A 15,919-nucleotide genomic window follows, 5' to 3' on the forward strand; every position below is an offset into this window, starting at 1 on the left:
TCATGTGAACTTTGTGTCCTTATGTGTGAAAATATAATCCATCATTTTTAGGAAGGCCCTGTCTGCTGTGTTAGCCTGATCCACCTCCACCCAGATGTGCCCTTGCAGAGCCTATCCACTCTTCCTCAATCCCCACAGAGGCACAGCAGCCAGAACACAACTGGGTGTCCATAGCCATGTCTGCACACCCAAGGGATGCATCCCTAACCCAGCCTTGCAAACTAGACGTAAATCTACCCTGTAAAATTTACATGGATTTGTGTGTGACATATCTGCCTGGGCAGTTTAGAGAAAAATTCTGCTTAATAGTGAGGGATGCACAGTGTGAGAGCAGGCAGGGCAAGTGTAAGAAAATACTGGTTTATGCTGTGTTACTCTGTGAACTATTCTGCCATGCCGATGTGAAACCACATCACGCTATCACCAAAAGACATAAAATGCAGCATGAACGTTCAATACAATTAAAATAAATTAGAGAGGTGCTGCTGCTCAAGCCATTCACCAATGAGTACAATGGGAATGTTTATTCAATAACCAAAATAAATTGGAATAAATGCCACTCCACCATTTCTTCTTTTTTTAGAAGCTTCTGGCCCTGGCCAGTAAAGAGTTGAAGCTGCCAGAGTTGGCAGATCTCTGCTCTTACACAGCTTGTCAGCTCCATGCCATTATGGCCATTATGGGCGTTTTTTTCTGCGTCTTGCAAGAAATCATCAAGAAAGACACACTGGGAGATAGAGGAAATCTGCTCTGGGAGATAACCAGAGAAGGAAGAAATGTCTGAATTGCCTTTACAATCATCTTCATTTGTCTCATTGAAACTGTTTCTCTTTAGCTCAGAGAGCAAAATCAGAGATAATTCACATTTTGTCCCCTGGCAGGTCCCTGGAGACCCATAAAGAAAAGCAGGCTTTGAAAGAGGAAGAGCTCTACTGTGTTTGAGTCCAAAAGCTGAGGCATCCAGCTAATACCAAACATTACTGGTGGCTTTCATTCCTTGGGCCTTTGTAAAGGGCACTTAACAGAGCAACTAAATCTGGGCCAGCTGATTTGTGACTCAAGGATGTGAAGGATTTTCACATAAAATCTTGAGAGAGCATGAGCTGGGACTCTCTTCAGTGGCCAGGCTGGGCAAAAGCTGGGTTTTGCAAGCAGCAGACTTGGGTCCTGCAGCAGGACAGTTTTCAAAGCAATTCAACTTGGAATGCAGATTTCTGACCTTCTGCCAATATCTCAGTGGAAAATCTGTGCCCTAAGCAGAAGATAGGAAATTAAACTTCAGCTCAAATGCCGAGGGTACCATTTTCACCTCAGCAGTGGAGCTGCAAAAATCAGAGTCTCTGGGGAATGGGGAAATCCTTCTTAGGTCACAAAGAGCAGTAAGGCCTCTCTGGCCATTTGTCACTGCTGGGGTAACCTGAATTAACTCCATCCTGGGGTAGAATGAAGATGTGATGCTGGTGAACCAGGGGTAAAAGCCCTGCATTTCCAAAGATAGATGGATCCTTATATCCAAAGCTGGATATAAGATCTCTGATTGGTCGGAGATCAGGCAGTCACTTCAACCATGGGATGAAAATCACAGCTGAAGGAGAAAAGGAAGCCTATAAAAACCCCTTATCAACAATTGTCTCTCCAGCTATCTCTTCAAGCCAGACTTCTCCACAACAAGGCCCAGCAGCCAGCTGGTGAAAAGAAGTTGAAGTGTGGCGATACATGGTATCATGTATCAAATAATGTTAGAAGCTTCTGAGAAGAAAAGATCCCATGTTCCTTTAAAGCCAGGAAACCTATTATGCCCTGAACTCCTGCTGTGAAAGCTCCTGAGTCTGAGATCAAGCAGACATCTGCATCCCAGCATTGGAATGGTCTCTGAAGAAGCTGGTGGATTTGGGAATCCATTTTCTGGACATCTCTGGACAAGGGAGATGATGGATAGCCTCATGGGTTTGAGGAACCACTCTGGTAATCAAGTATGGCTCCTTACAGAGCTAAGTGCATTCTGCTTCAGATTTGTCATCTGCAACTGAGCTCAGTTTAAAGGCTCCAGACACATCCAGACCTTTAAAAAAAAAAAAAAAAAAAAAAAGCACCACCAAAACACAACACAAAAAACAACTGTTGTAAAGAGAAATACAGTTACCAACAAATGAGTCACAGCAAAGAAGAACTCTCTAGCTTAAGCCTCCTAAATGTTTTCTCAGGATTTTTGCTCTTAGATGAACAAGTCCTTACTACCATAGATTTTCCTGAGAACAAATAAATCCAAGTCACTTTTTCATCTGTGGTGGGTGGTGTGGTATGGCATGGCCACCTTGCCAGGTTGTTCTGCAGGCAGGGAGAACTTGAGGAGTTATCTAGTGATGGTAGGTTGTAGTCATGTAACTCCATGTTAGCAGCATAGTCAAAGATTAAAATTATCTTTCTGTGTAATTAATTGCCTTTATTATTATTTGACTATGTTAAATATATTGTAACATAATTAAATCACAGGTGGAAGTGAATGATTACTGTGGCAGAAGAAGTTACATCCCTGACATAGTGGCCAGTGCTGCACAGCAATAACGAAGACTGTGAGCCTGAGAAAATCAAGACAAAGTCTACACTGGTTTGGCTTCTGGACATTCTTTCAGACAGGGTCTTTATTTTGCAGATAGATAATTCAGGACAAGAAGCAACCTTTCAGTGTCCATCATGGTTTTATGTGCAACAAAAGCAAAAAAAGCATCAGCGAGATCTTCCCCCTTTGTTCCTTAACCTTGATGCTAGGTGAATTTTCTCAAGTATAGTGTTCTCGATAAACAGAAACCTTTTACAAGTGCCCAATATGTGTCTCAGCACAGCTCCAGTCCCCTGCTCCTGCCTGGATCCTCACAGCATCAGGCCTTTCATGCCACCTTCTTCCCTCATGCCTCTGCTGCTTCATGCCCCCCCACTTCACTCCTCCTTCATTTTCCTCCTGTCTCTCTCTGAAAGGGTGCACACATCTGGCTTGCCTTTATTGTGTGATAAATCTCACCCTGCATCTTGGGTTTATTTTCTGAAAGTTTTGAATGGTGTCTTGGAAATGCTGTTGGACAATAGGAGCTCTTTGAACCCAGGCCAGCTGGACGGGACTCCTTGCATTGCAGCTGACATGCAGGCTTTGGCGGCCTTTCTCGACTCTTTCCTCTCTTTTTTTTTACAACATTTGAGTTGTCCTCAAACTTTATTTTTGGAGTGGGCAGTGCATTTCTGAATCTTTTAATCATTATATTATTATTCATTATGGTCATGACTATTTCTCTTTCTGCTGGCATTCCTGGGTGGATCTCTCGTCTCTCACTTAATATCTTGGGTACGACTACCTTGGCCACAACCCACTCAAGCAGTGACTCAGAATCCCTGGCCTGTTCCCAGGAGAGATGCAAGAGTTTTGCCAATTGGTTTAAAAAGAAGCAATCATTTTCCAGAGCTACTCTCTCACTCAACAGAGCTGAGCTGGGTGGAAAAGCTCAGCTCTGTGGTTCCAGGGAGTCCATCCCTGGTGGACAGGCTGTCCCTGGGTTTTTCTGAAAGCAAAGCCCTGCTCTCTTCACATGCAAACAGGATGACTTCTAAACCAGGCATTAGAAATTCTCCACCAAGAATAATTTCATTCCCTGGAGGTCATTGCACTCAATTTTCCCATTCCCAAGCCCCTGGAGGAAACAAAGCTAAGGGAGGCTTGTGGGCAGGATGAGGCATTGTAAGGGAGTGAGTACTGGATGCTCAGGTCAAACTGTTGCCTAATGTATCATCACACAGCTACCCACATCTTGAGTCAGAGTGGAGAATGGCATAATCTGAAGCAGGCCCTCATATTGCTGGGTTTGAGGTTTGCTTGCAGCAGTGGTACATGGTAGAGAAATCCCATCTTCATCCTCTGAGCATCTCAGACTTTCCCAGCCGTGCAGGAGGGTCGCAATTGCTCTGATTCTAAAAGCAGGAGGGGATCTATGGATTGACTGTTTGCCCCTCTACACATTGAGTTTATGTAGTGAAGAAGGCTGTTTTGTTCCTGTGTGACTTCTGTGACGTAAAGACCTTCAAACTGTGCTGTTATGGAGGCAGACATATAAATTGTCTTCATTTCATGTGCTAGGAAGGCTACGAGAAAATAACAGATGACTGGTGAGGCATGGCAGTCTCCCACAGAACATGGTGGGAACCTGAGTGAATCCTTCTGACTAGACTGCACTGCCTCCTGCAAATGGCACTCACTGAGTGATGGAGGGAAGGAGATGACAGGCCTTCCACTATCAAGAGTGGTACTTTGCAATGTCAAACCAGATCCTTCCCAGCCTTCCTTCCTGTGTGCTGGGAAGCCCACCTGCTTCACAGGGTAGTCAAGAGTCCTGATGTTCCCTGGTGCAGGTATTTGTAAAGAAGAGGGACTGAGATCATCAGTTGCTTTTTACTCACATCTACCAAAGGGAGGAATAGGTCTTGAGTCAAGTAAAACTCTCCTTCCTCCTGTTCTGCTGCAAGATCCAGCAGGGCAGGAGAGCCTGTGAGCATCTGGGAACAGTGGTCCCGCCAACCCTCTCTGTGTTGAAGGCTGAGCCGATTCCAGAGCTCAGGTGCCATGGTCAAAGCACCAGGCAGAGGTGTCACTCTCTCTCCAGCTGCAGCACGGTGCAAACCACAGCTGGTTCCACGTGCAGGGCTGCTTCTCCCAGGCTGGCAGGCTGGCTGCAGCTGGCCTCCGCTCCTGCTGGCAGGGTGGCATTGCTGCTTCTGCTTGAGGAATGCAAACCGCCTGAGCTGAGCTTGAGGATCGGCCAGGAAAAGTCCACAAATAGCAACAGGAAATCAAAATGCCCGCTCCAGACATGCACTAGATATGAGGCCATCCATTACAAGGAGAAAAATCAAATGCTGGACAATGAAGATTACATCATGCTGTGGATGAACACGTGAGCCCATCCAGATGGGGCCGTGCCAACAGGTCCAGATGGCTCAGGAATGCTAACTACATAGCTACCTCTCTCATCTTTGGTTTTTTGTCCCTCTTTCTTTCCCTATTTTCCATCTCTTCTGGCATTCTTCACTCTTTCCCAGAATAAGTAAATAAATCCTCTGACAACTTTATGTAATTCAATTTCATCAAATATCAGCAAGGCATATGAGACTTAGAGGTATCAAAGGTGCTGGGTGACCTCACCACACTGTGTGGCTGCTGGGTTTGGCACAGAAATGTGTGCCTTCACCTCACCTGGAACTTCAGCTCCAGGCACAAAGGAGGAGGTTGTAAGGGCTGCTTGCCTGGAGCCTGAAGCATGCAGGAAAATTAAGAAACCAGCATTACTCCTGCTCTGCTGCAGCTCACCCCAGTTGCTTACAGCTGCCACTGACTGCTCACTGTGGCTGCAGCTACAAGGGGAGGGAGAAAACAGTTTTGCTGTCCTAGATAGCAGCCTCTACCTACACCCTGGTACTAATTAGCAGCAAAGAAAAGAGCACAGCAGCCTCTGTTCACTCCCCATTATTGACCAGAGCAGCATCTGCTGCTACTCCACTCTCTCCCAGCATGATAAGAAAGAGCTGAAAACCAAGTAAGAAAAAAGTGAAAGGTATGTGCTTTGCCAGGTCTGAAAAAAGGCTGCAGGCCATTTGCTCATTAATTACTGCTAATCCAGCTGCTGGACTGCTGCCAACTGTATTTGACAAAACCTGAAGAACATGAGAAGGATCAGAGGATGGAAAAGCCACCTCTGAATCACTCTTCCCAATGGATGATGGTGATCCTAACTTTACAACAGGCCAGACAGAGTTACTGTGAAGAAAAGGTACCTCCAAAGAAAGGGACAGTGGAAAAACATGAGCTGAGCAGCAGGAGGGACTGACATGGGTCTTGAATATCCTGCTAGGGACTGATAAAGCTATGACATTCTGGTATTGTATGAGAAGGAGCTTGTTACCTCTCTCTCATTTACAAACCAGCAGAGAAATAGTTTGGGAGCCTGAGAACTCAGCCCAGCACTGACCATGCAGCAGTTTGGGGCAAAAATAAAACAGGGTGCTCTCAGCACCAAACCAGTGGAGAAGTGAAGTTTTGTGCCTGAGCCTGGGGGTCTGGTTGTACAGTGGAGGATGAAGTATAAGTACAGCCCATTCACTGGATTTATAAAGTACAAATTGTTTGGTTTTCAGTAAGGCCCAGAATGGTCAGGCCAGTAACAGCATGGGCCAAAGTACTTTAGTTTAAATCCTGATGCTGACCAACACAGTCAATCATACTGACACAGACAGAATACTCTGAATTAGCTTGAAGTATCTGAGGTCAGATAGAGACACGTGCAATCCACAGGGATCAGGAACAGGAGAGGGGTGAAGGATAGCTGTGATATCAGTAGAGAATAGAAACAGAATTGCCAAACTGAAAATGTGGCAAATATCATGTGTAGCTGTAAAGCCATTGAAAAAGAGTCCAACTAGGGAAGCAAAGTAATAACTTGTATGGACCTTTCCTGGCAGATACTTACTAGCAAAACCCCACTCCAGTCTTAGTTTTTTGTTAATCTGCTTCACCTATTGGTGACACTGCTCCTTTTCAGTAAGAATAAGAATGTCCACTTTTTTATAGTGAGCAAAAGCTGCATCATTGCAATTGACATCCTGAGGATCACACACTAAGAAATTGGCAGAGCCAGGACTAAAATACAGTTCTCCCATTCCCAACAACTTCACTGCAGCACTATCCATAAAGACAGAGAAACACAACAAAAACAAACCCAACATCATTCAATTGGCAATTCAGTATTTGTGGCTCAACAGCACCTCATCAACTGTCAGAGTCTGCCACATTTGCTTGGAAAGAAGAGCCACATTTCCAGCACTCCCTGGGCAAAGAGCTCTCAGATTGAGAGACTGAAAAGTCTTTGAAAGAAACCTTCCATCAACAATCTTTACAAATGTCAGAGCTGGTTTCCTCCTCTCTGAGCTGCCTGGCTTGCAGTCCCTCCCCCCGGGACAGCAGTGAGCTTAGCCAAAAGCACCTGCCCAGCTCTTTCCTTCAACTGTCATGAATTGAGCAGACTCATTTAACATCAAGCTGCTCTGACATGCAACAATTAACTCTTGAGGCTCTGGAGCTGAGTCTTCTTCTTCATCCTGGTCTCCCTCTACCTTTTTTCCCTTTCTGGAGGGGAAAGCTCTCCTCCAAGCAGTGAAAGGACTGCAAATATTGCAGAGCCAGAGCAGGTTCTCATGGTAGACCCCGAACAACAGAGATGGGTTATTCTTGAACTGCAGTGCTCCCCCCTGAATGTGTCATGCTATTGAAAGGAGGAGTCAGTGACCCCACGACACTGGTGGGGAGCCAGCATGGAGGATGTTGTTTGGGCATTGATCTAACAAAGCTCACCTGCAGGACGAATGCTGACAATCCAATAGGAATGTCCACAACCAATGTAGCATGCAGTTTCCTCCTGTGTAACACAGCTGGTGTCAGGCCCAAGTTGTAGTACTCCTCCAGCCTTAGCTGCCAGCTTTATCCCAAGGGAGCCCTGACATTCCTGTTGCAGGGGAAGAACTCCTGGCACAAATTGCTCAGTTGAAAGCATTATGTTTTGCATCTATTCTAGGAAAAATGCTAACTGCATTTTGAGCAGGCTTTGCTAATCAGGTCAGCCAGACTGACCTAAATGAACATTTTTCCTAATCAAGACAAAGTCACAGTGTAAAGAAGCCAAAAGCAACTTTGCTGAGGTAGTCAGGGGTGAGTTTCCTCTGGAATAGCCTGGACAGTGATTGTAATAAATGACCTCACACAAGGCATCACCTTTGAGCTCTAAAGATGGTACTAATTACTCCAGTGCTGGTTTAAATTACGTAGTAGTTTCAGGGACAATAGCCTTGCACGGTGCTCCATAGGAAATTTCTCCAGTCTTAGAAAATGAGAAGATAAAATAGGACAAGAAAGAAAGGAGTGAAAAAGTATGTGGATATGTGCACTTCTAACCTTCATGAGACCTTGTTCTGGCTGATCAATGTGTCAAGTGTAAAGCATCTACCACTTGGATACAGACCAGGCCAGAGCAGTGCCACATAATTTCAAAGGCAGATAGCCCTGGACAGGTTTAAGAAAATAAGAGTGAAAGGAGAGATACAAAGAAAAAGAAAAGAATGTGGAAAAGAAGTCAGAAAGGGGTGTTTGAGAGGATAAGGCTGGAGTGTTTGGGTCAGTTCAGGAAATTACAGGAAAGGAAAACTTTGAATGATGTAACCTTACAGGAAAGCAGAAGTAAAATTTGTTTTCTTGAGCAGCTGGAAATAAGTTAGATAGATGTAAACATTGCATGGCAGACATGGGGAACAACTGCGTAGAAAGACACAACCTGCCTTTCAGCATGCTACTTGCAGTCCCTTGCCACTCTGGCCATGCCCTTGGCTCTTCCAACCTTTCAGCTATTTCTGCTCTGAGGAACATTGCAAAACATGCAGACACCAACCCAAGGAAACACCTAACAACTTACAACCAAGCTGAGCTCCCAGATACAGGAACAAGTAAGAGTTGAGCTCCAGGTAAGCACCCACTCTGTCCTAGTGCCAGGCTGAAAACTGGATCAATGATTTCAGTCAGGGGATACCAAACTACACTGAGGTTGCTCACACAGAAGTCACCTGCTGCAGCAGAAAAAAGATGGTGCCAGCATGGGAAGCCAGCCAAGAAAGATGGCTTTTGTTACACCCTTGTTCTTATTTCTCATCTGCGATGTGGAGATATGAAGCCTCAGCAGTTCAGATGTGAAAATACAGTTCCTGGCAGAAAGCTGGGATTGGTAGGATGTAGTAATGCCAGGAGTAAGACTGGCTTGGAATTGAGGACCTAACACACTTGGCTCCTCCAGCCAAGTCTCCTGAAGAGCAATGCTCACCACAAGGTTGCCTGTGAAGCATAGGTGACTGTATTGTACCTTGCTGCACAGACCTGGAATTTCCCTGGGAAATCTCTCAGCCAGATTAGGCCAAGAGACAGGTTTTGGGCATTTCTTAGGAGAGCTATAATGGCTTATTTTATTGCTGGTGCCCTACCTGTTTTCCTGTAACTCTGCAACAAGGAGAATCACAACTGGCTTTTGTGAGCCATCTGGTTTCTTACAGTGGACTGTCCACAACAGGACAAGGATGCATAAGCTTTAGTGGGTTGACTCATCCCTTCCTTGAAATGCACTGGAACAAGTGAGCTTTGAGAATCAAATTGCTTATCAAAAACAATCCTGCCTGTGGTTATGTGTAGAAGATCTGCCATGCAGCTGTCCCAAAGAAAACTTCAGGGAGTTAAGCATTTTCATTTGCTTCCTTTAAGACTGAGAATTCTTTAAATAGTAAATAAGTAATTCTTAAATGCTAATTAAATACTACCTTAAAACCTATGGAGAAATGCTGAGGGAAAAAAGGGAGCAAGCAGAGGAATAACTTTTCTCCAAGGAAACAGAGCAGTAAGTCACAGAGGTGCCAGCCTGGCCATATTTTAAACAGTGCAGCTACAACTGTGGCTACGAAATCCCTAGTTCTAAATTCCCCTTCGAGTGGTTGTTTCAGTAAATGCTCTTTTTTTCCTAATCCCTGCTCTACCTGAGACAGTTCCATTCCAGGCTTCAGCAAGAACAGTGCAGCACTGGGATCAGCACAGCACCAGTCATGGATGAGACCAGAGCAGCACAGGATAGGACCAGTGCAGTACCAGATGAGCTCCTGAGCAGCAGAAGATATTTTGCATCAATGAACACAACACATTTCATTAAATTCAGAAGCCACCACACACTATGGTGGCTTCTGAAGCCACCATACAGTACAAGCTTGTCCACTTGTACCAAGAGAAGGTATAGTGGGTCAGTCTTAGAGGTTTTTCACAGTCTGATCTATACAAATGAAACCTCAGGTTTGTTCCTCTCTGAAAATGGTGGTGGTGGCATTGAATGGCTGCCTTATGCACGGGGGATGAAGACATCCTGGCAGACATGGACTGAGCAGTACATGACTCCAGCATCTCCCAGCTGGTGCTGATCCCTTGGTGGGAGTGGACTGTGTGCACAGATGTACCTCCACCTCCTGCCAAGCCATCCCTTTGTTTACTCTGCAAGCACTTCAACAAAGACCTTCCTGCTTCTCCCCACCAAGATGATGGCCCTGTCTGCTCTGTCTCCACTGTTTAACCTGGTTTAGGACATACACCTTCCTGCTCTAAGTTGCAGCCTCTCTCCTAATTCTGGCCCAAGAGCACAGTTAATGGGCTCGCCACTTTGGCTGAGATGATAATTTAGGACAATGAGTTCCCAGCACATGCAGGCAGTTGTCCAACAAATGAATGTGTTTATTTAGGAAGAGTATCCCCAATGTTTATCAATTTCCTGGCAGATAGGACCCATAAATGATCCACAGTCTCTGGATCTATGTATTTACCTAGAGTTTTCTAAATGAAGTTCAAGTTTCTTCCCCTCTTCTTTATCAAAAGGGAAACATTTTTCCTGTTGGTGACTCTACAGTGCTGATGCTCAGAGACTCAGACTGAGAGATGTATGGACCCATGTTCAGCTCTGGTTTCATCCTGCTGCTAGCACTTCTGCAAGTGTAAGTGCCACCATGAGATAGTAAGGAGCAACAGGGCCACGAAGTGTAGAAATTATGAGATGGATCCAAAGAGACTAATGAAATAGAAAGATATGGGAACTATTATCTTTGGATTAATTTCCATCAGGCCAGGTCTGATGGCCCCATAAGGTCTCTGTGCTCCAGATACAGGAATCTGGTCGGTGAGTTCCAAGAAAAAATTAAAGAAAATAGCCTTTCCATATCCAGTACTTGACAGACTAATCATAAATGTGTTACTGACCAAATTTTACCAGGCACAGGACTAGAGGGCCAAAATGCTTGCTGCATGTGTCCCCACAAGAGATTACCATCAGTCCTGGAGACCCAGCCTCCTGTTACAGCAGAGCTCCCCTGTCTAGCAACTGCAAGGGATAAGAAGTGGGTGACCAAATCTGCCTGCGCTCTCCATCCTCACTGTGCACGGAGACGGCGAGACGGAGTTTACAGAGCATGAAACTCACTCAGACCAAAGGTCAGTCCAACACCTAAGCACCACTTAAGTACTATTTATGTCCCTGTAGTAGGCATAAGAGGAATAAAAGCATGTACAGGCTTCCTGTGAGAGTGACAGTCATCCATGGTGAATTGCCTCTTCATCTTCAGGGGAAGCTTTCCCTATGAGTTGCACCAGCATCACTCTCAGCCTGCTCAAAATGTACAGTCCTGCCACTCTCCTCCTGCAGGCCAGGACAATATTAAAGGAAAGAGTACATAGTAAGTCCAACACCCAGTTTGCACTCAAGGAACACACCCACAGAGACAGGCAGTTCTTCTCCCATTCTGCTGCCCCTTTGTAGGCTCCAGAAAATGCCATTTGTCACATTGCCTGGGCATTTAGGATCACACAGGGAAAGAGTGGGTTAGTGTGCATTCCCCAGAAGAGCTGGGTTAGCATTCCTGAGACAGCCTGAACAGCCATTCTGCAGTTTCTAACTGTGGAGACCCAAGTCAGCATGCAGGCTATTTTCTTGCCTTGATGTCTCTTGAAGGAGGTAAAGTATATGCTTTGAAAAGCATAGAGTCAAAATAAAGCTGTGTTTACATAAATATCCAAAGTCATCTTTGAAGGTGTTTTTTTACACTATAAAACACAGAAGCAGAGGGAAGAAACAAACCCACTGTGGTACTGGGCTAAAAAGGAACACATGACTCCTGTTTGGTTGGTTTATTCTGGCTTCCTTCTGACACAAGTGTCACAAACCCAGTGAAGCACAGTGGTGAATCTGACTCAAGAGATAAGTCTTTTGAAGAGTTTCACAGCACTGATAAGAGCCGAATGAGAAAGTAAGAGCACTCTGAGTGCAATTGTAATAGACTGTGAGCAAATAGATGGTTGCTTCCAGAAATGATCAGATATGCTGGACTGGGCAGGACACAAATGGGTGAAATTTATAAACAGGCACAGCATGAAGGATTAGCTTTACATAAAAAAAAAAAAAAAAAAAAAAAAAAAAAAAAAAAGAGCAAAGTTGCCTTGCAAAGTTCAAGAGCAGTATATGGCCTTTAGAGCAAAAGGAGACTGACAGTGCTGTTAGCCATCCTGTGTAAGTCTGGCTCACAAAAGCTAAGTGAAGAGAGGCATTTTGTGTCCTTTGAAGACTTCCCCTCCAATTAAGTAGACACCACTCTCCATACGATTTAAAAAAAAGAACTCCCAAAATCCTTACAGTGATAAATAAGTTCCTTAAACCCAGTCTGAACCTTCCCTGTTCCAATTTATGACCACTCATCCTCCTGCCATGCACATGGCTTCACCTTCTCAGAAACTTCCTCAGCTGTGCAGATAGGCTTCTGCTATGTCCTCCTGGAGCTGTCTCTTCTCCAGCTAAGGAAGTCCAACTCCCTCACCTACTCCTCACAGGAGAAATTCTCCATCTCCCAGTTACCTTGGTGACAACCCTCTTGATGCACTCAGATTTATCCATGTCTTTCTGCTATCAGGCAGCCCAAAACTGGACACTATTTGAGATACAGTTTTATGATTCTCAAGAAAAAGGGGATAATCACTTCCCTGTGCCTATCTACCATGTCACTCCTGCTCCTAGCTGCCTTTGCTACTGAGGCACACTAGTGCTCCATGACCCCTGGTGAGTCAGTCCGTCTGTCCGTCCATCCACTCCAAGGGCAAGAATCAGGGTTTGTTCTTGCTGAATTTCATGATGTTTCTGTCAACCTATTCCTACAACCTGGGAAGCTGTCTCTGAAAGGCAGCTCCTACACATTAATTTTTTTTTTCTTTTGCAAGCACACAGATCTTTCTGAAGAGGCATCTACAGATGTGCCTTAATTAATTCTTTGTCACAGCTTGAGATGAACAATACAGAGAACCATTTTTTAAAGACCAAGATGACTCATTAGGATTGCCAAGGTTTTGGAAAGGACAGTAGTAGACACATGCAATTCTTGTCCCAAAGGAGCACAGACTCTGCAACAAGGTTCATCCATCTTTTCTTTCTACTTCCTTTCTGAAAAGAGGAAATCATATTCATGAAAATTTCATACTGACATTTTATGGCTGAAATTCCTGCCCTGTTTTAAGAAAAATGCCTGTTGAACAATATCTGGAAAAGTTTGCCCATCTTTGAAGCAAAGACACTGGCAACTTTGAAAGCAATTGTGCATGGTGATGTTTTGCACAGTTCTATGTCAAAAGAACTTCTCCGCACATTGCAAGATCCCAGGAGATTTGCTGGATTTAGTAAGAAAATCCAAGTGTATTTCTTCCATCCTTCCCATTGTCATGCAGAGTGAGAACAAAGAGGGTGATGTATTATGTTCTGGCTCTTGTATCACCAACAGATTTTGCAGGCGAGAAGTGGCTACAGAATCTCTTATATGTATCTTCTGCAGGACGAGAAGGTTTCAGCTTGATACTCTTAACTCCAGCAGAAGTTGTGGCGCTGGCAGTTGGGGAAAAAATCCATAGGGGAAAAAAAAAAGCCTTAAAAAAAAGCGCCTTTCTGCTGTCATCTGAGCACAACGATGTCTGAGTCACTGCAACATAGTTAAATGAGAAGACAACGGCAAGCTGCTTCCAGAGGCAGCTCTCCAAGCAGAAAAGCCATTTAAATGAGGCAGGACAGAGCCAGCCTGCCCACGGCCACCACACACTTTAAACACACTGTCCTGGCAGGTGGCACCAGATGGCACTCTTACACAAAAGCTTTTTTCACAGGATCTGCTTGCAGGCAGAAGTTATGTTTAACTATAAAAAGGTACCCCCTATGTTGGTTAGGGGTTCCCTGACTTCTGACCACAGCCCATGTTGCACCTGGTAAAAGGGCTGGTGCCAATACAATACTATTTTCATTTTGGTAAAGGAATAAATGGTCTTTACATAAAGCACTTCCTATCAGCATACCTTCATCCACGCTGGATGTGTATGGAATTAGGGAAAGCACAAAACTCCTAACAACACGTCTCTCAGATATGAGCGGGTGAGGCACGTGCTCAGTCTTGGGGTGATGTGCCATTGGAAGGTGTGCCTGAACACTGCGGACTCTGTTGTCTCTGGTAGAGCCCAGTGGAATCAGTCCTCGAGGCACAGTGCTATCTCGGAAATTAGGAGCTGGCAAGATCTCTGAGGGATAGGGCTGCCTCCATAATCTCTTTCCCAGACCCCGTGTGCTCTGCTTGCTGCAGTGCACTTAATATCTATGTAAATTCTGCATCTCTACCGTCTCCCTCACAAAGGAGGCAACACAAAAGACTTCAAATATCTTTTGTGTAGCAAAGCAGAAGTGGATTCATCAGAGGATTCACCGTCTCCCTGTTCCCTGCTCCCACTGCAAGGGTAGTCCTCAGGGATGCTCACAGTGCTACACCGGGAACACGGGAGGTGCCAGCACCGTGAAAGGAGAGTAACAAGCCATTGCTCGGATCTCTGTCCGGGGCAGGCACACTGTCCCACGGCTGCAGCTGCTCAGAGGCTGGCGGAGCCTCGCATTCAGGCAGTGCTCTGCTGCCCAGCGCTGGATACCCTCGCTCCAAACCACCTCCGGGGTGGGGCCCTTCCCACTTTTGCCTCAGGGCTGGGTTCTGCTCGGCAGAGGGGCGGCAGGATCCCATGGAAACTCCCATGGAGAGCTCGGGCACTATAGCAAAGAGTCTGTGCGCGTTCACAGGGAGAGTTGCTGGACTGAGAACTCGCCTGACTCCTGGGAGAAACTGGGCAGTTTCCCTAGAGGTGAACAATGCCCCTTTGGTTCCCTGAGACTGGCAACACATTTTCCTCCCTAGTCACTCTTCCTCCTCACCCTTCTCTCCAAAGTAAATCAGCCCAGCCAAAGCGCCAAGCGGTAGATGCTTCATCTCCCAAATGCCACTCTGAGGAAAAGTTACAGGCAAAGGAGAGAGGAGGGGCTGAGCCCAAAGCTCTCCCGGCGGCAACCGGCCGTGCCACCGGTGCTGCCCGAGCTCACACACGGCAGGTCGTACATTCCCCGCCTGGCACCGCACACTTCTCCCCAGCCATCAGGCTCGTAAAACCATAGTGTACAACAGCCCTGAGATTCCCCGGCGGGGTCTCCTCGGGGTAACAGCGGCTGGGCCAGTCCAGCGGGGGGCTGGCCGTGTGCGACGGCAGGCACCCGGCTACCTGCATCTCCGGGGCACCCCGGGGCAGGGCGGGGACCGAGGAGAGCCCGCCGCCGCGTCCCGTCCCCGCTGCCGGGGCCGGCCCGCCGGAGCGGGGGTGCTGCCGGCGGTCCCTTACCACATTGCTGAGAAAGTCCGCCTCGCTGAAGTCGCCGAAGTCGAGGAAGCCGGTGCCGGCGGCGGGGAAGAGCCGCTCGGCGGGGAAGGGCTCCAGGATACTGTCCATGGTGCCCGCGGCGCCGGGGCTCGGCCGCCCCCCGCGCTCGGCCGGCCGGGCTCACTGCGGCCGCACGCTCCCGCCCGCCCCCCGGTGGCGGCGGCCCATGGGCGGCGGGGCGGCAGCGACCGCCGGGCGGGCACGGAGCGGAGCGCCGCGCCGGTGCCGCTCAGGCCGGCTGTCAGTGCCCCGCTGCCGAGGGGCCGGCGGGCGGCCGCGGCACGCCCCCGCCGCTCTCCGGGAGCCGCCGGGGCGGGACTTCCCGCGCAGACACCCCTCGAGGCAGGGCCCCCGCCTCCCGGGCAGCCCCCGCACCGCCGGGCGGGGTGAGGCCGGTGCCTGCCCGGGGCCCCCGTGCTCCTGCCGGCGCTGCGCAGGGACCCGAGGGCGCTGCTGGTCCCCGGCAGAGCCGTGGCAGTTTGACGAACCGAACAAACCCTCCTTTCAGCAGCCGGCCGGCCGGCTTTGGTGGCCCTTCTGCATCCCTCG

The 15,919-nt window shown here is 47.2% G+C and overlaps 1 protein-coding gene across 6 annotated transcripts in view; it reads right to left on the minus strand.

The window, feature by feature from the left end:
- The window catches only part of CREB3L1 (cAMP responsive element binding protein 3 like 1), a 44,900-nt gene extending 29,383 nt beyond the window's left edge, over positions 1–15,517 (minus strand). The window contains exon 1 of one of the 6 annotated variants that reach the window (XM_085581804.1): positions 15,332–15,517. In XM_085581804.1, coding sequence (XP_085437930.1) covers positions 15,332–15,439 — 108 coding nt within the window. In that variant the 5' untranslated portion in view covers positions 15,440–15,517. The remainder of the gene's footprint in view (positions 1–15,331) is intronic. The other 5 variants (XM_085581803.1, XM_085581802.1, XM_021533404.4 and 2 more) reach the window with 5 other exon arrangements.
- Positions 15,518–15,919: the final 402 nt, after the last annotated feature.

The sequence above is a fragment of the Lonchura striata genome, chromosome 5 (assembly GCF_050655825.1).
Source record: "Lonchura striata isolate lonStrDom1 chromosome 5, ASM5065582v1, whole genome shotgun sequence".
NCBI classification, from domain to species: domain Eukaryota; kingdom Metazoa; phylum Chordata; class Aves; order Passeriformes; family Estrildidae; genus Lonchura; species Lonchura striata.